A 19301-nucleotide genomic window follows, 5' to 3' on the forward strand; every position below is an offset into this window, starting at 1 on the left:
CAAATTCTGACCGAATACTGAATAATTAGTTATAAATTAGGATACTGGGTCACTGTAAATACATGTAATAAACTCTAGCTACAAAGTTACCTAGCCAAATTTGTAGAATTTGCTATTTTGGAAATATACTGCTTTAATTGCAGTAGTATAAAATATACTGCTTTAATTGCAGTAGTATAAAATAAATCTTGGGGAAATTTTAAAATTATAGACTATGAGTTTTAACTGGTATAAGAATTGGTGCAGCAATCAAGTCATTTAAGACAACAACTTGATAGTTATAAAGTAACAAAAGGTCATATTTACACTTTTATAATGTAAAAGTGAATGGTGTCAAATTAATTTATTGCATCAGTTAATTATAATCATGCCTTTAAAGATAATGGATATGATACACAAGCATTAATTTATCAAGATAGTTAAATGGAAATTTCAGGGAAAAAATGGGTATTTTATGATTGAAAATTAGCTCTTTTGTCACAAGAGAAATAGATATAATGGTTAATTTTTTAAAAATAAAATGTGATCCCAGGAAGTCATTTTATAAGAAAGTCATATTCACTAGTGCAGAAATTTCTCATGGAGAGAAGTTAGAAGCGCGGTCATCACCAACTGCGGTTCCTTCCTGACCGACGTTATACAACTTATTATTAAACTGACACTCACAGTTGCACAGTTGCTGCTAACGTCACTGCCAAAGTATGTGGACACCGTCTCAGTGCGCCCATTTAACATGCTATAAATGTGAAGATGGCCCAGCGGCCTTGCGAAGCGGACAGCACTTGCCAAGGAAGTACAAATGGTTATGCTAAAAATATGCGCGGAAAGCAGCACTGCGCTCCGCAGAGGCTCACTGCTGTTGTGGAACATTCACACAAGCAAGTGCCTTGGCCACTTTGTATCCTCATCTGAAATTCCAAAAATTGTAAAGGACACACACACACACACACACACACACACACACACGGGGGGGGGGGGGCACGAAAATACTAGCACCTAACTCCAGCCCTGTCCCTCGTCCTCACTCCTCCTCAGCCCTCACGGCCTGGGTAAGACAAGCGCCTAACTGCCTTGGGTCGTGTGCTTGGGCCCGGGACCCTCAACGCCCGCACCGTCCTGGAGACTGCGCTGTGTCTAGAAGGCGCGCGGCACGCTGCACAGCCCAGCGAAGCCTTGCACAAGACCGGATCGTGTAACCGCTGGAGCGACACATGGCCTTGTCTGTCAAGCTCACTTCTGCAAGCATCATCACGCTGCAGGACGATTTCTTCGGAAGGAAGATCAGCCTTTAAGTCAGGAGTGCAGTCCGGGTTTGAAGGCAGCTCCCGGCAGCACGCTGGGCCGTCTTTGACATTAAACTCAAGAGGCCACCTGTTTTCCAGTATTCTGGCGCTACCTTAACGTGAAACGTTACAGCCTCCGGAAGCGAACCCAGACAGCTCGCTGACACCGCACTTTCTAAACGGCTCCTGCGCCCCCAGGGCTTACAAGTTCGGGAAACACCCAAGTTTCGGCGCAGCCTGCGGTCCCGCCCCCCACTCAGAGGCCCGCGTCCCGTTTCTCGCCCGCTCTCCCGGCCTTCCCAGGCTGCACCCGAAGGCCGCCGAGAGACAGGGCTACCCACGCAGCGGGGCGGGAGGCCTGGGACTTACGCGCGTGCCGCGCGCGGTGCCGGTGCGGGCGGCTGCGGTCGGGTCCCGGGCGCGGAGCGTCTGCGGGCTGCGGGGCGGCACGGTCCAGGCGCGCGGCTTGGAGCCCTGGGGGCGGGGTCTGCGGCCACTGCCCGTCCCCCGGGGTGGGCGAGGGGGCGGGAGCCGGGACAGGGGAGGGGCCGGGGGGCGGGGTCTGAGGCCACGGCTCGTCCCCCCGGGTGGGAATGGGATCTGGGAAGGGACTCCCGGAGGGGACCTGGGAGGGGCCGGGGGACTGAGCCTGGGGCTGCTGACCTCCCCCGATGCCCGTGGTGGGGGGCAGGGAGGGTGGCTCTTGCGAGGGGCGGAGGCTCAGCCGCAGCTCCACCGTGCGCCCGCGGGCAACAGCCCCTCCGTCTGCTGCTGCCGGAGCTCCATTCTGCTCTCTGCGCTGGGGCCAGGTGGCCGGAGGAATCTGCAGGGAGGTACTTTCCACGTGCCCCTCGAGTGTGAGATGCTCAAGGGCCTTGTTCTCGGGCTTAGAGACCAAAGCCTCACTTGCTCCACTGGTTGGTCTGTGTACAGAAAAACATAACCGACAGTTAGATCGGGGCCTTTGGCCGGACAGTGGGATGTCCAGTACACCATTAGGATCCAGCACTTCCTCCTGAATGTCAACGGCAACGTAATGGAAAACTGAAGCCACCAACACGTTCCTATCACCAAAGAGCTCCCAAATAAACTTTCATTTAAAACACAACAAAAATGCTTGCAAAATATTTTCAAACCTAAATACGTCCCCAATTCCTTGAATTCGGCTTTTATTTAAAAAAAAATAGCTATTTATATTTTTTATTTTTTTAAATATAGCTATATGTAATAGCTATATGAATGCCCTATATCTGAAATAGGGTGGGTATTCTCAAACAACCATGTTTTTTATTTCAACGGGAGCAAGAATTTCCGACCAATCTTAAGTGACTGATGATGCAAGGAACCCTTTTAGAAGCTGTGCTTTCTTGAAAGGAATGACAGAGAAGCTGTTTGCTAAGCTCAGGAATATGTGTTTGGTCATCAGTGGACCCAGCCCAGGACTCTTGTGTAAAGAGAACGCACAGCAAGCGTCCTTGAGTCGCCAGGATTTATAATCTGAGATGGATTCCCTTCCACTTGAGCACTTTCCTTTTAGGATCTCTGAAGTCAAGCTCCTCCTCCTCCACTTAGCTAAGAGTCCCGAGCTGCTCTCTGCCGCCCTTAGGTTTTGACCTTACCCTTTTCCAGTTGGTTTTGCAAATTTGGGTCTGTGAGAAGAAGGGATGTCAGTTCAGGAGTCAAACACAGCCTCCTTCTGAAACTCTAAACTCTAACTGCTTTTGGAAGAGAAGTGTGGTTCACAGGGCAGCTGCTGCTGATGCCTTCATTCCTTACATTTGGAGGTTTTTCCAAGCAGCACAGGAGCTGTCCCTGCCCCTCTGTGCCTCCCTCAAAATGCAGGCTGACAGTGCAGGGCCATCAGCTGAAGAGGCTCCTGGCATTCTGCCTGTGACTTCCCAATGTCACACCCATTTGAAACACATACTCCAAACTTCGCATGTGACCAAAACAAAAATGCAGCGTTCTCTATGTAAGTAAATCTGAAAAGTTCCCTGGTGATATAGAATTTTTAAAAAAAAAATCTTTAAAAAATATTAAATTATATCCTTATGCAGGAGATAGTGAATATACTCTATCAAACGGAATATGAGGGGGCCAGAGAGTTTTAATTTAGGAAAGACTGGTATGGAAGTAGGTTGAGTCACTGTGAATGATGTTAGCAATCAGCTATGGAGCTGAGAGGAGGTGGTTTCCATTCCCTCCAGCCTGAGAGTCTGGAACCAGGCCAGGGGCCGATAAATGTTAGCCTTTCTTGGTAGCTGAAGCAAGATATATATACATGAAGAAAAATCATAAAAGTTTGAAGGAGGGAGAGAGAAGTTAAATTTTAATGACTTATTTCTCTTCAGTCTACATAGGTATCCAATTTCACAATTTATACAACATGGTTATAGGTACTCATTTTAAAATATTCTATCATTTTAATGAAATTTAAGATAATACAGACTTAATGGTAAAGGAGTGTTTAAAATTAGTCTTATCTGGCCACCTCTGGGCAAACATACAGAAAAGGTCAAACACTTGTCTGCTAGAGACAGATGGCAGACAAGAGTGAGAGAAATGGTTAAGGTAGGAATCACTGCTCAGACCACAGAAGGAGTGATGATGGTGGTAGCGATGATGGCGATGATGGCGACTACCTCTGGGCTGATTTGAATGTGAGTTCCTTTTTTATTCCACCAAGTATGTATTTTATAAAAAGTTAAGAAATACTTTAGAGAAAAATAATAATCACAGTAATTCCAGTTATTAAAAGTAGCAGTCTGCCTATTTCTGAAAGTAAACGTGCCCAGGAGCAGCTTTGAATCATCAAGGACTTTCCCAGCAGTGGCCATCACAATCAGAACAGGGATTAGGAGTGGACTGGCCGACCACCAGTGTGGCCCAGATGATTGGGCCCTGGAGGGGAAAGCACATTCAAAGGGAAACCGAGTGAAAAAGGTTGTTCCTTTTTTTGAATATAAGGGACAGAGATGGAAGTCGCAGGGCACGTCCCAGATTTGTTCATGGTAGTGGCAAGCTTGGGCAGCACTTGGTCACATTCCTGCTGGGTTCCTTCTACAGGTGAACGAGGTTTAATAAATAAATGTTGTCCAAGGCCTTGACACAGAGCTTGATGAGCAAATACAAATCTGGTCCTAAGAATATTCTAGATTTCCTTTACTGTCACATATTTTGGCTGTGATGAGCCTGTCTATACAGAAATGTCACTGAACTGATTGACTGCAGAGGAGGGTGCTCTATGCCATTGTTGTGTAGAGTCAAGGCACAACCTCGAGGGCTCTGGGATCCTGTGAGGAGTTCCCCGACATCTCCCAGAGGCCGTTCTGGGGAAGCCAGGGTCCTTTCTGAAGTCCTGATGATGATCATGGCTTCAATTGCAAAATCAGCGCAGAATGTCCTGTGATTGTACCCTGTAAAATCTGATGTGACGGTTTTTGTGATTGGCCTCAATGTTCTTTAATTTTGATGGTTAAAACTCTTACTGTACATTTTTAAGGAATACTGGTATTTGGAGACACCACATTCACAACTGACTTGCTCTGATAGCTAAAAATCTTTATTTTCATCATCTGCTTTGGACCATACCCAAATATTGATTTTACTGGAGGTCTTGAGAAGCAGAAATCTGGTGGTTTTTAAGTTTTCTGCTTGCTTCCCCCCTTCTCTTAGGTATCCTCTTTCTCTGAAATGTTTTATAGTCCAATGGTTCAAGGTAAACATTTTAAATTCATCTGGGAATCATAATCAGAGTGATCCTGATCCATCAGAAAATCTGAAAAGATTTTCTTGGAAAGAAATATTAAATTATGTTCAATATACTGAGCTTTCTAAGGAAGCAGTATAAAATAAAATCAAAAAGCTCGGTTGAACAGAATTCCCATTTTTCAAGCACACTGGTCTTTCTGTTTCATTGTGCTGGCCTCCCACAAAGCACCCAAGTCCTTCATCGGTCCCAGGGCATGTATGCAGTAGGGGCTTCAACTGTCCCCATCCAGCTTCAGGAGAAAACACGTAGTCCAACCCACCGGCATACCTTTTGACGAGCATCTGTAGGGAGTCCGTAATGCTCTCCATGAGCTGGATGACCTCGGGGTAGGTCAGGTCTGCACAAGCACTGCCATTGATGGACACCACCTCATCCCCCTCACACAGCCCGGCCCCAGAGGCTTTGCTCTGGCTTCGAATCTGGAGTGAAAACGGAGGCATCGTTACAGCCATGCAGCCTGTGGGTACCACGCCACCACCCGCAGGAGACAGGCCACGTCTGCAGATGGCTCTGCCCTGTCGGCCACCTGTGGGTCTGGGGATATAGCTCAGTGGGTAGAGAGCTGGCCTCAGGTTCAGTCCCCAGAACCAGGAAAAAAAAAATACAAACTGGCTCTCCTTTCCCCCCAGTGACACCCCAGCACCAGTCGCCTCTGTGCTGTGTGCCATATCACCCACCCTGGAGACCCCTGGAGAGCAGGGCTACGCTGGCAGCCACACAGCCCTCGTTCACAGGGGAGAGCAAGAAACAGGCCGCGGGGCACCTGCCTCAATCATACAACAGAAGCAGAAAGTGGGCCGGTGAGGTGTCTAGACCACTGCACCCTGCCACCCGCGTCAGCCACCCGCGGCAGCAGCCTGAATTCTCTAGCACAGCCCCCTGAGCAAGGCCAGCCGGGGCACTTGGGGAGTGTGAGACCAGCCAGGTGGTGCCGAGAGTTGGGAGGCAGGGAGGCTGGAGAGGCCACAAGGCCCAGCCTGGTTCCTCCAAAGACTAGCCGCTTTTGTTGTGTTCCTCTTCTTCCACTTGCTATTCTAGAATCATGTATACATGGTCTTTAAAAATTGGAAAACATTCAGTCGGTATTATGGATGAACATATTCAAACTTTTGCAAGCTGTGAATTGACGGCACATCTAGGTGGGCTCACCGTGTAACCCCTCAAACCATCCCTTAGAGACCACATCCCACACCTCTCACATCAGACCGAGAGGAGCTGCTATCTGCAGAAGGTCACATTCCCGTCCAGTGTCTCTCAACTCAGTCATCACTAAGAGATAGCCACCAAACACTGCATTTCATTGCTCATCACTTTTTGATCGATGCCAGGAAAGATTTATTTTATGGCAACCAAGACAAAATCAAGATCTAATGCTTCTGGGAAATTCAACATTATCTGAACTTCACAGAATAGATCAGAAGGTTTGGGTGCACTCATTAAGTCGTGTGAATGATTCTGTGGCAGAATGGGAAAGCTCCTTTTCTGCTATCATCGATTCCTTTGCACCTCTCCCAGAACTGGAGAGAGAGAAGGTGCTGACTGGGTCTCCAGGAGCCTGACTTGAACTGTCATGCTGATTCCACACGTCACTGTCAGCAGACAAGTCTCAGGACCGGCAAGTTGGGAGAGGAGACACTTTCAGAGAGCCCTGGGGTCTCCAAAGAGGGCCTCCTGTGTGGGCCTGCTTCCTCTGCCGCCCCGCAGCTCTCACGGGAACTCCTGTGCTCTCCTGATTCTCTACGTCAGGCACTGGCAGAACCTCCTCACACCAACGAGATTTAACAAGCAGTCTCTCACCCACTGCCTCTGCTAGGTGTGCTCCTCAGACGTCACCAGCACAACAGTCAGACGGTCACTGGGAGGCCAGCAAGAGCAACACCTGCAGCACTAAGGTTTCAAATGAGTAAGTCAGGCTTCTAAGGAACCATGCAGAGCCTGGATCCCAGTTAGTCTTCTAAGGGACCATGCAGAGCCTGGATCCCAGTTAGTCTTCTAAGCGACCATGCAGAGCCTGGATCCCAGTCAGACTTCTAAGGACCATACAGAGCCTGGATCCCTGTCAGACTTCTAAGGACCATGCAGAGCCTGGATCCCAGTCAGACTTCTAAAGGGCCATGCAGGGCCTGGATCCCAGTCAGACTTCTAGGGACCATACAGAGCCTGGATCCCAGTTAGACTTCTAAGGACCATGCAGAGCCTGGATCCCAGTCAGACTTCTAAGGACCATACAGAGCCTGGATCCCTGTCAGACTTCTAAGGACCATGCAGAGCCTGGATCCCAGTCAGACTTCTAAAGGGCCATGCAGAGCCTGGATCCCAGTCAGACTTCTAAGGACCATGCAGAGCCTGGATCCCAGTCAGTGTTATTCCAATGGGGCCACGAGTCCTGGACCTGGTCAGTGTTCTTCTAAAGATGGGCATACGGGGTCTGCACTCCAGCCTCAGCCTTTGATGGGCGTTTCCTAGCACCACAGCTGAACTCACTGTGGTTAAGAATCATGTCCACCGTGGGACGGTATTTCCAGAAATCCACAGCAAATGGCAATGTGACCTTATCAGAAGGAGAAGCCAAGGGAAAACAGACGGGAATGTCGTGGACTGAAAGGCAGGGCAAGCCGGGTGCAGCCTTTGTGGGAAGCCAGTCATGTCCTGGGTAGCGCAGGGGGTCAACAGTAAAATGGGAAGAAGAAGACACACTGCAGACTCGTCTAGGATGTGGGCCAGTGGTGAACCAGCAGTTGAGCAGCCCCCTGCCCGTGGGGACGACTGCCTTGGTGTGGACTCCTGTCCCTGGTTCCGGTGCCCCACGGGCAACGAGGCTGAGGGCCTGGGGCAGGAGCCAGCGCGGCCGGTGCCTCGCAGGAAGCTTGCGCCTGGGCGGGCTGCGCTGCACCGCAGGGCCTATGCTGGCAGAGCTGGCGGGGCCTTCCTCTGGGGCAGCAGGGGCACCAGCAGCCTCTTCCTCCAGTCCAAGCGCGTGTCTGTTGCCTCTGGCTCCCCAGGTTTCTGACTCTGGCAGCATCGGGATCCCTTGGTCAGTGAGTCCCGCGGTGCTGCTGGAGCTCTCCTGGGGGCTTTCTGAACTCTGCCCTCTCGCTCCATCCTAAAAGCTCCTACCACACCCCTGTCTGGCGAAAGTAGTCCAAGAGGTGTCTTATCCTCCAACAAGCCTCGGACTGATGAGTCATGGGACTAAGGACAAGCAGACAAGGTAACAGGAAGAGGCTCCCATTTCTCAAACACAGAAAAGAAGGGGGAGGGCTGCAGAGCCGCTATTTCAGGACAGAGGCAATGCAGGAAGCCTGTCAGAGAGCTACAGAAGGCCATCTTCTTCTGAGAGCCGAGGAGGAGGGCAGAGGACGAGGAGGGTCAGCCCTAAGAAGCCACTGCAGACGCCCAGCAGGGAGTCGGCGTGAGGAAGGACAGCTCTGTGGAGGAGGCGCAGGGGAGTGGGACCATCCCCACAGGCACAGCGCCTCAGGTGCCCTGGAGGGAGAGGAGGCAGCTCCCTCCACCCACCCGCCTCCGCTGTGGGGGGCAAGGACGGGCACAGCTCAGTCCCAGTGCTGGTCTGACACAGCCCTGCGATGATGCCTGCTCAGTAGGGCAGCGGGTGGCCCAGGACTGATGCCGATGTCCAAGGTCACAAGCCCGCTCTCGGGTGGAAGGGCAGGAGTGCTCCTGTTAATGTCACTAGCATGCCCAGATACTGGACAGGACTTTTCCTCTTGTGTGGACTTTACCCTTAGGAACCATAAAAGTAAAAGCATTCCTGGTAGCAACTTTGGAAAGGCCCCTGGAGTCATAACGTCCCTGACAGGTGCAGGGCCCGCGGGCCGGGCCGCAGGGAGTCTGCATACCAAGGAGATTGCAGAGGCACAGGCAGCCACAGCGGACCGCGACCCACAGCTGAGCTGGAAGGCCAACAGGCACAAAGAAGGAAAGGCATCTCTGTTCCTTCCTCTCCCAGGAATGTAAACATCTGGCTCCCAGAAAAGCCAGGGCCAGCGCCTAGGCCGGACACGTCCCCGCCTACTGTCCAGTTGATTTGAACCATGAGAGTGCACAGGAGCCTTTGAACTAAGCAGATTCCTCTGAAAAACAGTGACACTGAGTATGAAATAAGAAAGTGCATGTAAAATTGGAACGACCTGATGGATGATCGATCCATTTAATCAGAACTGGTAAGAAAAGGGCAGAAGTAGAAGTCACTATTTGGATTTCCAGAATCTCGGTTTGTTTGTGAACGGGACATTCAGCTTATAACTAAGTAATCACTATTCTAATAAGAGACCAGACACCTAAGGAATCTCTTAGCAAGCACCTGCTGTCTTCCAGGGCCAGGCCCCGGGCGCTGAGGCCCACTGAGGCCCACTGGAGCCTGTGCGCCCTGGGAGCAGGGTCTGCCTAGCCACCTTTACCTAACCCTAATACCCTCTGGTTTGGGTTTCCAGAAGAAGGGAAATGGAGAGAGAAACACGGGTCCATGCAGGAGGAGGTCACGCCTACGCCAAGGCCAGGGCCACGACCATGGTGAAGACACTCTGGGGCCGGCACACCCAGAGGGACGCAGCACTGAACCCCGCAGATCAAAGGGCATTAAAGATAGTGACCCCAAGTCATCCCCAGCACAGAGGGAACTGAGTGCAGTGGTCAGGCTAGGAAGGGGCAGCTCACAGGCTAAAGCACAGGTTCTTCCCTGTGAGGGTAGAGCTGACCTGAGACCTCATCCCGGAGGTCAGGGACAGAGGGGAACTCACAGGAGGCACCTCACTCGCACCAGCGCTCCCTCGTTTACAGCCTGCGGAGCAGAGTTGGGCTGCACTCTGTGGTCCGTGGCACCACCTGGGGTCTCGGCCCGGGCGGCCAGTGTGGTGCTCTGACTGAGTGCTTCCTGTGCCCGCACAACCTGTCTATTGGATGCCCTGCTCTTCCTGGCTCTAGACACCTCGACTCTCCTGCCTGATCAGACCAGATGTGGCAGTTCGTCCTTCCATTTTGTTCATGAATAAAACTATAAAGAAAATAGATTAATGGGAAGGCGTGCTCCACACAGCCAGAGTGCAGACTTGTGGAGCCCTGTCAGCCCCGCCGTCCTGCTCAGGACCAAGCCGCCAGTAACCTGGCCCTCTCTGGACGCTGCCAGGCCTCAGTGACCTCCTCCGGATTCCTGCAGCTCACACACGTGTACACACGCGCATGAGGCTAGCTACGGTGCTCCCATTTGGAGGGAGCTGTGTGAAGCGGCTACTGGGGTTTAATGAGGCAGTGAGCAGAGCAGGCTGACCACTGTCACACTCAGCTGTAGTCCAAGGAATCCAGTCCCACGTGCCGGACACTGGGAGAGGAGAGAATGGGCAAAGACATCGCTAACAACATCCTGACGTAGCTGGGACAGTAGTCTCTTCCTCAGCCAGTGTGCAGTGGGGGATGTCAGGATCCCCAGGACCCTCAGAATCACCCCAGGATGTAGCAGCGCCGGTGGCCTGTCCACCTCTGCCCTGCTCCATCCACACAGGTGGCAACTCAGGAGGGAAGTCGTGGCACAGTGCTATCGTCCCTGCCAACTTGGGGCCTCCACCTTCCTGCGACAGTGGCTCTCGGGTCACTGATGAAAACTGAGGTCATCGGTGTTATTATGACTAATGATCATTACTGGTGTCCCCACTCCTCCTAGAGGGCCGGCCGTTTGCAGACTGGGCTTGGAGATTCACTGGCCTGAGGGACAGGGGCTCTGCGTGACGAGCACCCCTGGAGCCTCGGGTGTCTGGGTTGGAGGGGTTCTGTCCCAGTCCTGAGCTGACCCCTCCGGAGCCCACCACTTCCTGTTTATTCTTCTCAGTCTCTTTCAGGTGTGAGGCTGTTTTGAAGAATTGATGAGGAACCGCCACTCAGGGTGGATTCAGGAAAGGACTGGCTCTGCGGGCAGTTGGACATCAGGGACCACTCGGGTTTCCCTGCGAAGGCAGCTGTCCTGTCCTGACCGCATGTGCATAGCTGCGCCTGACCGTCACTCCACTCCAACCTCGTCCTCAGGCCCCACGAGTTAAGTCACAAGCGAAGAGTAAAACTTGGGTTTGCCGTGGAGAGGCACGGCTGCAGTCAGGAGGTGGACACACCCAGGGGCAGAGGCAGCGCCACCATGCTGCTGACCTGGGTGACTGTCTCCCAGGTGCATGTGAACTAGGCTGCAGAGAGGCCCAGATCCGGCACTTGAGGAAGGGAAGCTGCCAGGCCAGGTGCTGCTGTCCATGAGTGTCCTGCTGGTGTGCCCAGGGTGGCTGACACACTGCCCCTGCTCACGGCTGGGTGAGGACGGCCTGCAGGAGTGTCTTCGTCTTGCCTACAGAGCTGGTGCAGCCCCAGGGAAGCTCAAGGGGCAGGCCAGAGCCTGGCACCCCCCAGCTGCCCGAGGTCTGTGTGGGTGGACATGGAGATGCCCTTGGAGCTAGAGTCTGCTCCTGCTGTTCGTCTGATTAGTTAGCTAATTACACCAGGTGAGAGCTGGCTGTCTGGTGAGCCAGGTGGGCAGCAGGCCCTGCAGTGCAGTCATGAAGGAGGCCCGCAGAGGCGGACGTTCTAGACAGATAAGAAAGAAGAGGACTGCAGCCCAGATTGCCCACTGCTGAGACTCGGGCAGCAGTCCAGTGGGAGCTTAGAGCCGGCCTGGACCTCAAGGAGGAGGGTGGGCGTTGTCCGTGGGAGGGCCAGGCAGAGCCCACACAACACAGTGCTGGGTGCTCAGCTGGTACAGGCTGGAGGAGACTGCCCATCAACACAGGCCTCCAGCAGAGTGCCGGACACCACCACTGCAGGTGAGCGGCCGAGCGGAAGCCCCGGCCCTGCCCCTCAAGTGAGGTCAGACCTGCCCAAAAGTGTGCCCCACACATGCTCTGCACACACACTGGGGTGGGCACAGTGCTGGTGTGGTGGCCCTCACACCACTGAGGCCGCCAAGGCAGTGGGCAGGGACCACAGCGAGCATCAGCTCCAGGCCTGTCAAAATGCAGAAACCCAGCGCTGCCCTTCTGCCCTGGAAGCTGGTGGTGGCCACTGCAGCTGGGCACCTGCACGTGTACCTGCCCTCTGGGGCACTTCCAGGGCTGCTGTGGGCATAGCATGTCATCATCCTGAGCAGACGTCAGGGAAGCAGGTCGCAGCCAACTGTGTGTGCATGTGGGTGTGTGAGAGTGCAAGTGTGTGACTGTGTGCATGTGAGTTGCTGTGTGTGGGTGCATGTTAGTGCCCGTGTGAGAGTGTGTGAGCGTGTGCATGTGAGTTGTTGTGTGTGGGTGCATGTTAGTGCACGTGCAAGTGTGTGAGTGTGTGCATGTGAGTTGCTGTGTGTGGGTGCATGTTAGTGCCCGTGTGAGAGTGTGTGTGTGAGTGCATGCGTGTGCGATGATCAGATCGTCACTGGGTGACTGAGTGGCTTTCTTCTAGGGGACCCCCTTCCTGTTATTAACTTTATTCAAACTCAGGTAATGACACTTCAAAGAGGCGGGATGGGGAGTCGGGTCCTTGTTTCGTGGGTTCCCGCGGGGCCCTCTCACGGTGAGACGAGGACCCCCTCAGCAGGGGCAGCCGGTGGGCCGTGAACACCAGCACTCCGTGAGAAAGCCAGGACCCATCTCCTCCCGAGCAGACCACGCTTGCCCACAGCTGGCCCCTCGAGGGCTCCGTCCGTGCACAAGCAACACAGTCAAGTCCAGCTTAACTGTAATTCTTATTCATTCTCTCCCCATCACAAAATCTGCCATGCTGAAAACACGGGTTTCCATTTGTTCTTGATTTTCGTTTGAAACTATGATGAAATTTCAATTTCCTCTTCATTGTTACATAAAATTGAAGCGAAGAAATAGAATTGCCAGGTTCCTGTTTTATAGGAAAAACCACCTACACAATGATTAAATTAGCTGTAGATAATATGGCATCTTGTCATAGTTAAGTGGCTCGAATGGCAATATGTGAAGTTTTTAACATTCAATCTAACTCAAGCCAACTGTACAGCAAATCATGTTTCAAAGGAAAGACATTAATTTCTTGAGACAAGACTTTCAAAGTTTGAAAAAGTGTTTATAAAACAAAATTTGGGTGATGCTGAGTTTCCTCTTCTTGCTACAGAACCACCTGGATTTGGGTGAAATCTTCCCAGTGAGTGGCTTGGCCACCGTCTTAACAGCCTAACGTGGAAAGCTGCTCCTCGTTAGCCTCGCTCACACTCAATGAGTCAGCTCATTGGACGCATGCCGTAGAGACCAGGTGTGAGACAGGGAAAGATGGTTCAGAGGAGAGATGACTGGGACCAGCGGGCCTGCAGGTTTCACGGCTCTACCCACTCAGGCGAAGCCTTGCTCCTGCACAGCACCAGGAGGAGGGTGGCCGTGGCCCCCACGGGTCCCACAGTCACAGTGAGTGTCCCCAGGACCACAGGGAGACTGCACCCAGCCCAGATGTGGACTAAGCCCAGCTGGGTGCCAGGCCCTGGGCAGATCCTGAAGGAACCTCTGTCTTCTCCGTCAGCGTATGGAACCCCCCTCCCTTGGAACACGACAAGGCACCTCACACACTCTCCCAGACACACCCGTGCTACATTCCTGGGGCTGAACAGGGCCCCCTCAGACCTGGGCCGTGTGCTCTCTTCGTCCACCAGTGGATCAGCAGGTGGCTCCCCTCCCTGGCCACTGGGAAGAGTGCCCACAGGGAGTGCAGGTGTCTCCAGCAACTCATCTCGTTCCCCAGTGTGTGGCCTGCAGCGGGTCTCGGGGCACAGGGTGGTTCTGTGGTCTCCTGCTGACCCACCTTCCCACAGTGTGCCAGGCCAGACTCTCGGGATGCTCCTTCTCTATCCCTCTGTCTCTCTCAAGAGAAATGCCTAGGAGGCTGGCAGCAGTGGCGGTCACATCTCCCCAGCCAGCGGAATGACAAGTACCTGGATGTCATGGTGTGGATGTGAGGTGTCCCCTAAAAGCTCACGGGTGAGGCAGGAAAGATGGTTCAGAGGAGAGATGACTGGGCTGTGAGAGTCTTAACCCAATCCCCGAATCAGTGCCCTGATAGGGATGAACTGAGTGGTGACTGAAGAGGAGGGTGTGGCTGGGGAGGTGGGAGTTGGAGCGACGCTCTGGACAGTGGAGTCTCTCTCTGCTTCCTGATCACCATGTGAGCTGCTGCCCTCCACCACACACTCCGCCATGTTGTTCAGCCTCATCTCGAGCCCCGAGAAATGGAGCCTGCCTTCTATGGACTGAGATCTCTGAAACCGTGAGCCCACAAATAAGGTTTCCCTCCTCTACAGTTGTGCTGGCTGGGTCATTTAGTCACAGCAGCGAAAAAGATTGACTAAAACATCCGCTAAGTGAGAGCATGGAAGAGGAGGGTCAGGGCTCAGCACACCAGCCCCAGAGACCCTTCTTCCTCACCTGCCTTAGGGAGCAACTACAGACTAGGCCACAGAGAACTCGGAGCAAAGGAGGCCTGGGATCCAGGAAACGGGCGTCCCTCGGGAGGACGGGATTCCCAGGAGGATCACAGAGGGATCTAGGAAACAGGGGGTCCCTCGGGAGGACGGGGATTCCCAGGAGGATCACAGAGGGACCCAGGAAATAGGGTGTCCCTCTGGAAGAGGGAGGTGGTTCCTAGGAGGATCACGGAGGGATTCAGGAAATAGGGGTGTCCCTCAGGAGGAGGGGGGGTTCCCAGGAATATCATGGAGGGACCCAGGAAACAGGGGTGTCCTTTGGGAGGAGGGGGTGGGTCCCAGGAAGATCACAGAAGGATCCAGGAAACAGGGTTGTCCCTCGGGAAGAGGGGGTGATTCCCAGGAAGATCACAGAGGGATCTAGGAAACAGGGGTGTCCCTTGGGAGGAGAGAGGGTTCCCAGGAAGATCACAGAGGGATCTAGGAAACAGGGGTGTCCCTCGGGAGGAGAGAGGGTTCCCAGGAAGATCACAGAAGGATCCAGGAAACAGGGGTGTCCCTCGGGAAGAGGGGGTGATTCCCAGGAAGATCACAGAGGGATCTAGGAAACAGGGGTGTCCCTTGGGAGGAGAGAGGGTTCCCAGGAAGATCACAGAGGGATCTAGGAAACAGGGGTGTCCCTCGGGAGGAGAGAGGGTTCCCAGGAAGATCACAGAGGGATCCAGAAAACAGGGGTGTCCCTCGGGAGGACAGAGGGTTCCCAGGAAGATCACAGAGGGATCCAGGAAACAGGGGTGTCCCTCGGGAAGAGGGGGTGATTCCCAGGAAGATCACAGAGGGATCTAGGAAACAGGGGTGTCCCTCCGGAGGAGAGAGGGTTCCCAGGAAGATCACAGAGGGATCCAGGAAACAGGGGTGTCCCTCGGGAGGAGGGGGTTTCCCAGGAGGATCACGGAGGGCGATTCCTCAAGACAGCTGTGTCCTGGGCAGAGACCCGCCGAGGTACAAGCATGCCAGAAGACGGGAGAAGTCGGCCGAGGCAGGCGGCCTCGCTGGGGCTTCTGTTACACCTCAAGGGTCGGGGGGTAATTAGAGGGCGGAGAGCATTCGGGATAAATCAGCCATGAGACCAGGAAGGAAGGACGGTGAGGACAGGGAAAGTCAGGGCCCCTCACCACAGGCTCTGAAGAGAACCTCAGCCTGAAGTCGACTCCCTCGGGGTCCAAGCCGCCTCCATGTCGGGTGCATGGGGCTGGGGACACTGAGCGCTGCAGGCCGGCCGGGTCAGATGAGCGAGTCTGGTCCTCCCCTGCACGGTGCTGTGCAGATGGACAATGAGAGCACAGGCAGAGAGGCAGAAACCAGAAGGAAGGTGAGTCCTTTAAGGAGGCAGCCCCTGGGGTCCAACGAGAGGCTTTGCACAGGAAGCCCCCTGGCCGCCTCACTCTTCGGTGGATGCGCGTAGCTTTGGTAGAGTGAAAGACGGTATGACGACACCACGCTTCCCCCAGGCTCCCGTGCTCGCCCTCTGGTTCCCAGGCGCCCTGGCCTTGAGAAGCCGTGAACTCACGTGTAGACCTGCACCGAGGTCGTCTGGCTCACTGCACCCTGTAGAGTGCTGGGTGGACTCGGTCGAGACACAAGGGAAGGCGCAGCCAGGCCACGTGCTGTGTGCGCTCTCTGGGCCACTCAAGGGAAGCATGGCTTTTGTGCAGGTCTCAACTGCAGTGCTAGCCTCAAGCTCGGTGCTCACAAGGGCTGGGGTGGGGGAGCCCTGGGGCCAGGTGACGCTCAGAGCCCCTCCTTCCTCCCCTCTGGGTAAGGCCAAAGGCCCCAGGGCCAGCACACCTGCAGGCGGGGCCTGGGTCAGTGGACACCCAGGACACTCCCCCAGGGCACAAAGCAAGAAGACCCCGGGCCAGACGGAGGCAGACAGAGGGGCTGTGGGCAAGGACCCGCCCCCAGGGCTGCGTGTGGCTCCACTCTCCTCGGAAACCCCGGGCTGAGTGCAAAGCCAGTGTCCACTGCAGGGCGCCTAGAGCGCCCGACAAGGCGCACACAGGAGGTGGGAGGCAGAAGGAGAGACCAGGAGCAGACCAGGACCCACCAGGGACAGAGCTGCGTCCTGAGCACAGAGACACTCATTCTGATTCTCTCAAACGGCTCTGTCCACCTCCCTCCCCTTCCTCCTGGACTCCAGCCCTGGCAGGTGGCCACCAGGGGTCACAGGCCCAGAATGCAGCTCAGGCACAGTGCCCAGAAGGTGCCCTCCTGTGAGCGGCCAGTAGCTCAGTGACCAAGGTGGGCATGGCGGGGCTGGGCAGCGGGCAGTTGTAAGTGTGCACATGTGCACACACTCTGACTCTCCCATGGCCCCTGGCTGTCGTGAAGACCTCTTCCTCAGTGTGAACGTGGCAGGGAGGTGAGAACCTGGGTCGGCCAGCTCAGGGGTCTCGCTGGTCAGCAAGGCTGTGGTGTTGAGGCAGAGAAAGGCGGCATGGGGAGGACTGCCTGGTCCAGGACGGGGGAGGCAGGCTGGGCCTAGGTGGCCTTCCTTAGTGAGGACAGTTGCTCATGTCACACATGCCCGTTGGGGTCAGGGCCTTGCTCCTGTCACTCCCTGAGCAGCAGCCCTGCCGGCAGGGCAGGTGAGTGATAATGACCCCTTTCCCACGGTGGCCAGTGCCCTCCACGGCTTACTGAAGGAGCCTTGCTTCTCTGCCAGGTAGATCCGTGCCTGGGGCTCCTGTCCACATAGAGGACCACTCCACAGAGTGCGGTCATTCGCCTTTGTGGAGGGAAATGGCTTTTTGGGCCAAAGCTTGGTGGCACTCAACATCTCCACCTCAAAACCTTTCAACTGCACCTGGCAACAGAGCCAGCCCAGGGCCAGGCTGTGTGGAAGAAAACGGTCCCCTGGTCCAGAACCTGCCCCGTGTCCCATAGTGCCCACCCGCCCTCCAATCCTGTGCACCCAAGGTCCTTCCCACTACCTCTGGGGCTCTCGAGGCAGAGGGGTCCCTAGGTGGGCTCAGGAAACTGGTCCAGGCCTCTCTTCTGGGTCTCAGGGTTGTAGCTGTTAGATGAAGTGTCATCTGAGCTCCCAAGGTGACTCCCTGCAGAACGGGAGTCCCAGAACCCCATCATCCAACACAGAAGGCCAGGAGTGACAGAGCCTTGTCTCCCGCACCCCTGCCATTGGGGGCCAGGACCTCACACTCTCTACAGCAGACAGAGCTAAGTCTGCCATGTCCTGAACCCCAAGGTCACATTGTCAACAGTGGCCAGCTGAACTGGACCTCCCACCAGAACCTTACAGAGCTATAGGGTGAGGAGAATGATACCTGGACACTTTAGTCTTCAGAAAACAGCTGACCCAGAGAGGTTAAGCTCTCTGCTCAAGGGTTGCACAGCCAGTTTTGTGGCTGACAGTTCAGACCCCAAGGACCTTAACTCCTTTCCAATGTTCCTTGGAAAGAAATAAATTGGATTTGTGAATTTTGAACCAAGCATGGAAACACCAGTCAATGCACATTTACAAGAAGATTGTGATAAACAGATATGCAAACATTTTGGTTTAATCTTTTGTTTACCAAAGTCCTCTGGATCCTAAGAAACAAAAATCATGCTTTCTAAAAGTTCTCTATTAATTTTCTCATCCGCCAAACACACAGAATAATGTCTAAAACATTCAAGATAATGTAATTCTTTTGTGTTTGTTCACCAAAAAGAAAACTTGCCTTTCCAACGTGACTCATGCCTGGTGCTCAGAGTGGCTCACCCGCCTGTCTATGAGCTGCCTGCTGAATTCACACTCTGAGCAACCCAACAGACGCAGAGGACATGCCCCTGCCGGTGAGGGTGCTGGATAAATGTATGAATCAGTTCAGAGCTTTGTGATCCCCCGTGACTGACACAGACTCAGGACAGCTGGCCGAGCCCTGCATGACCCGAGCTGAGGAGCAGAAGGTGGACATGGGCAGGGCACCCCCACTCCTCTTCAGAAGCCTCACACGGGCTCCTCCAGGAACCGGCTCCTCCCCTGCGCCCAGCCGGAGCTCCATGGAGGAGCCAGGGAGGGACACAGAAGATCTTGGCAGGAAGGGAGGGGTCAGCCTGCTGAGAGCAAACTCCAAAATCCACAAGGAACGAATGAGAACAGAAACACTCAGTTCCCTGCTATAGATGGACTGAGAACAGCCAGGGTGACCAGAGGGAAGTTCTCAACGTCTCAAGAAAGAATGTGCCTTTCTGAGCAGGCTGTCCAGAAATGGAAATCAGAGTCAGAGGCAAGCAGTGCCCATAAAAGTACTGCCGAGCCAGGAGGAGGATAGCGGAAGGACTGAACCACTGCCCAGGTCCTGGGATGTTCCTGTCTATCACCACGGGGGTTTCTCTCCCTGGGCACAGGCATGCTCCCTTGAGTGTACTTATGTAGTTTCTGCAGGCTGTTCAGACGTAGTGAGCAGGTGTGGAACCCTCTACATCCTAAGTGCTGTGTGTCAGAGGCCGCAGTGGGTTCCACATGTGGCACGGCCACTCTGGGTGTGAGCAGACCATGTGCCCTGTAGCCCAGAGAGAGTGACTGCACTGCCAAGGCCCCCGCTGGTGTCTGAAGTGGTATATGGTTGACAGGAGTCTTAACCAGGAGACCAGACAGGGACCAGGGCTCCGAGCAGAGCAGCAGTGCTTGGCACTGACAGTGTGAATAGCTGGGTCCATGCACAGCCCCACAAGCACAAGAGGGCAGAGGAGGAGCAGAGGTGGGAATCCCCAAGGAGACTGTCGATGGTGTGTCCCAGGTGAGGAGCTCCCCTGCAGGGTA

At 54.1% G+C, this 19301-nt stretch overlaps 1 protein-coding gene across 1 annotated transcript in view; it reads right to left on the reverse strand.

Annotated features, from left to right (window-relative positions):
• Synpo2 (synaptopodin 2) overlaps positions 1-19301 on the reverse strand; it is a 123905-nt gene that overhangs the window by 24330 nt on the left and 80274 nt on the right. Inside the window, exons 2-3 of the mRNA XM_027952335.2 lie at positions 5323-5474; positions 1653-2206 (exon numbers count right to left, since the gene is read on the reverse strand). Of these exons, the coding sequence (XP_027808136.2) occupies positions 1653-2206; positions 5323-5474 (706 nt within the window). The remainder of the gene's footprint in view (positions 1-1652; positions 2207-5322; positions 5475-19301) is intronic.

This window comes from Marmota flaviventris, chromosome 7, assembly GCF_047511675.1.
Source record: "Marmota flaviventris isolate mMarFla1 chromosome 7, mMarFla1.hap1, whole genome shotgun sequence".
Taxonomy (NCBI): Eukaryota; Metazoa; Chordata; class Mammalia; order Rodentia; family Sciuridae; genus Marmota; species Marmota flaviventris.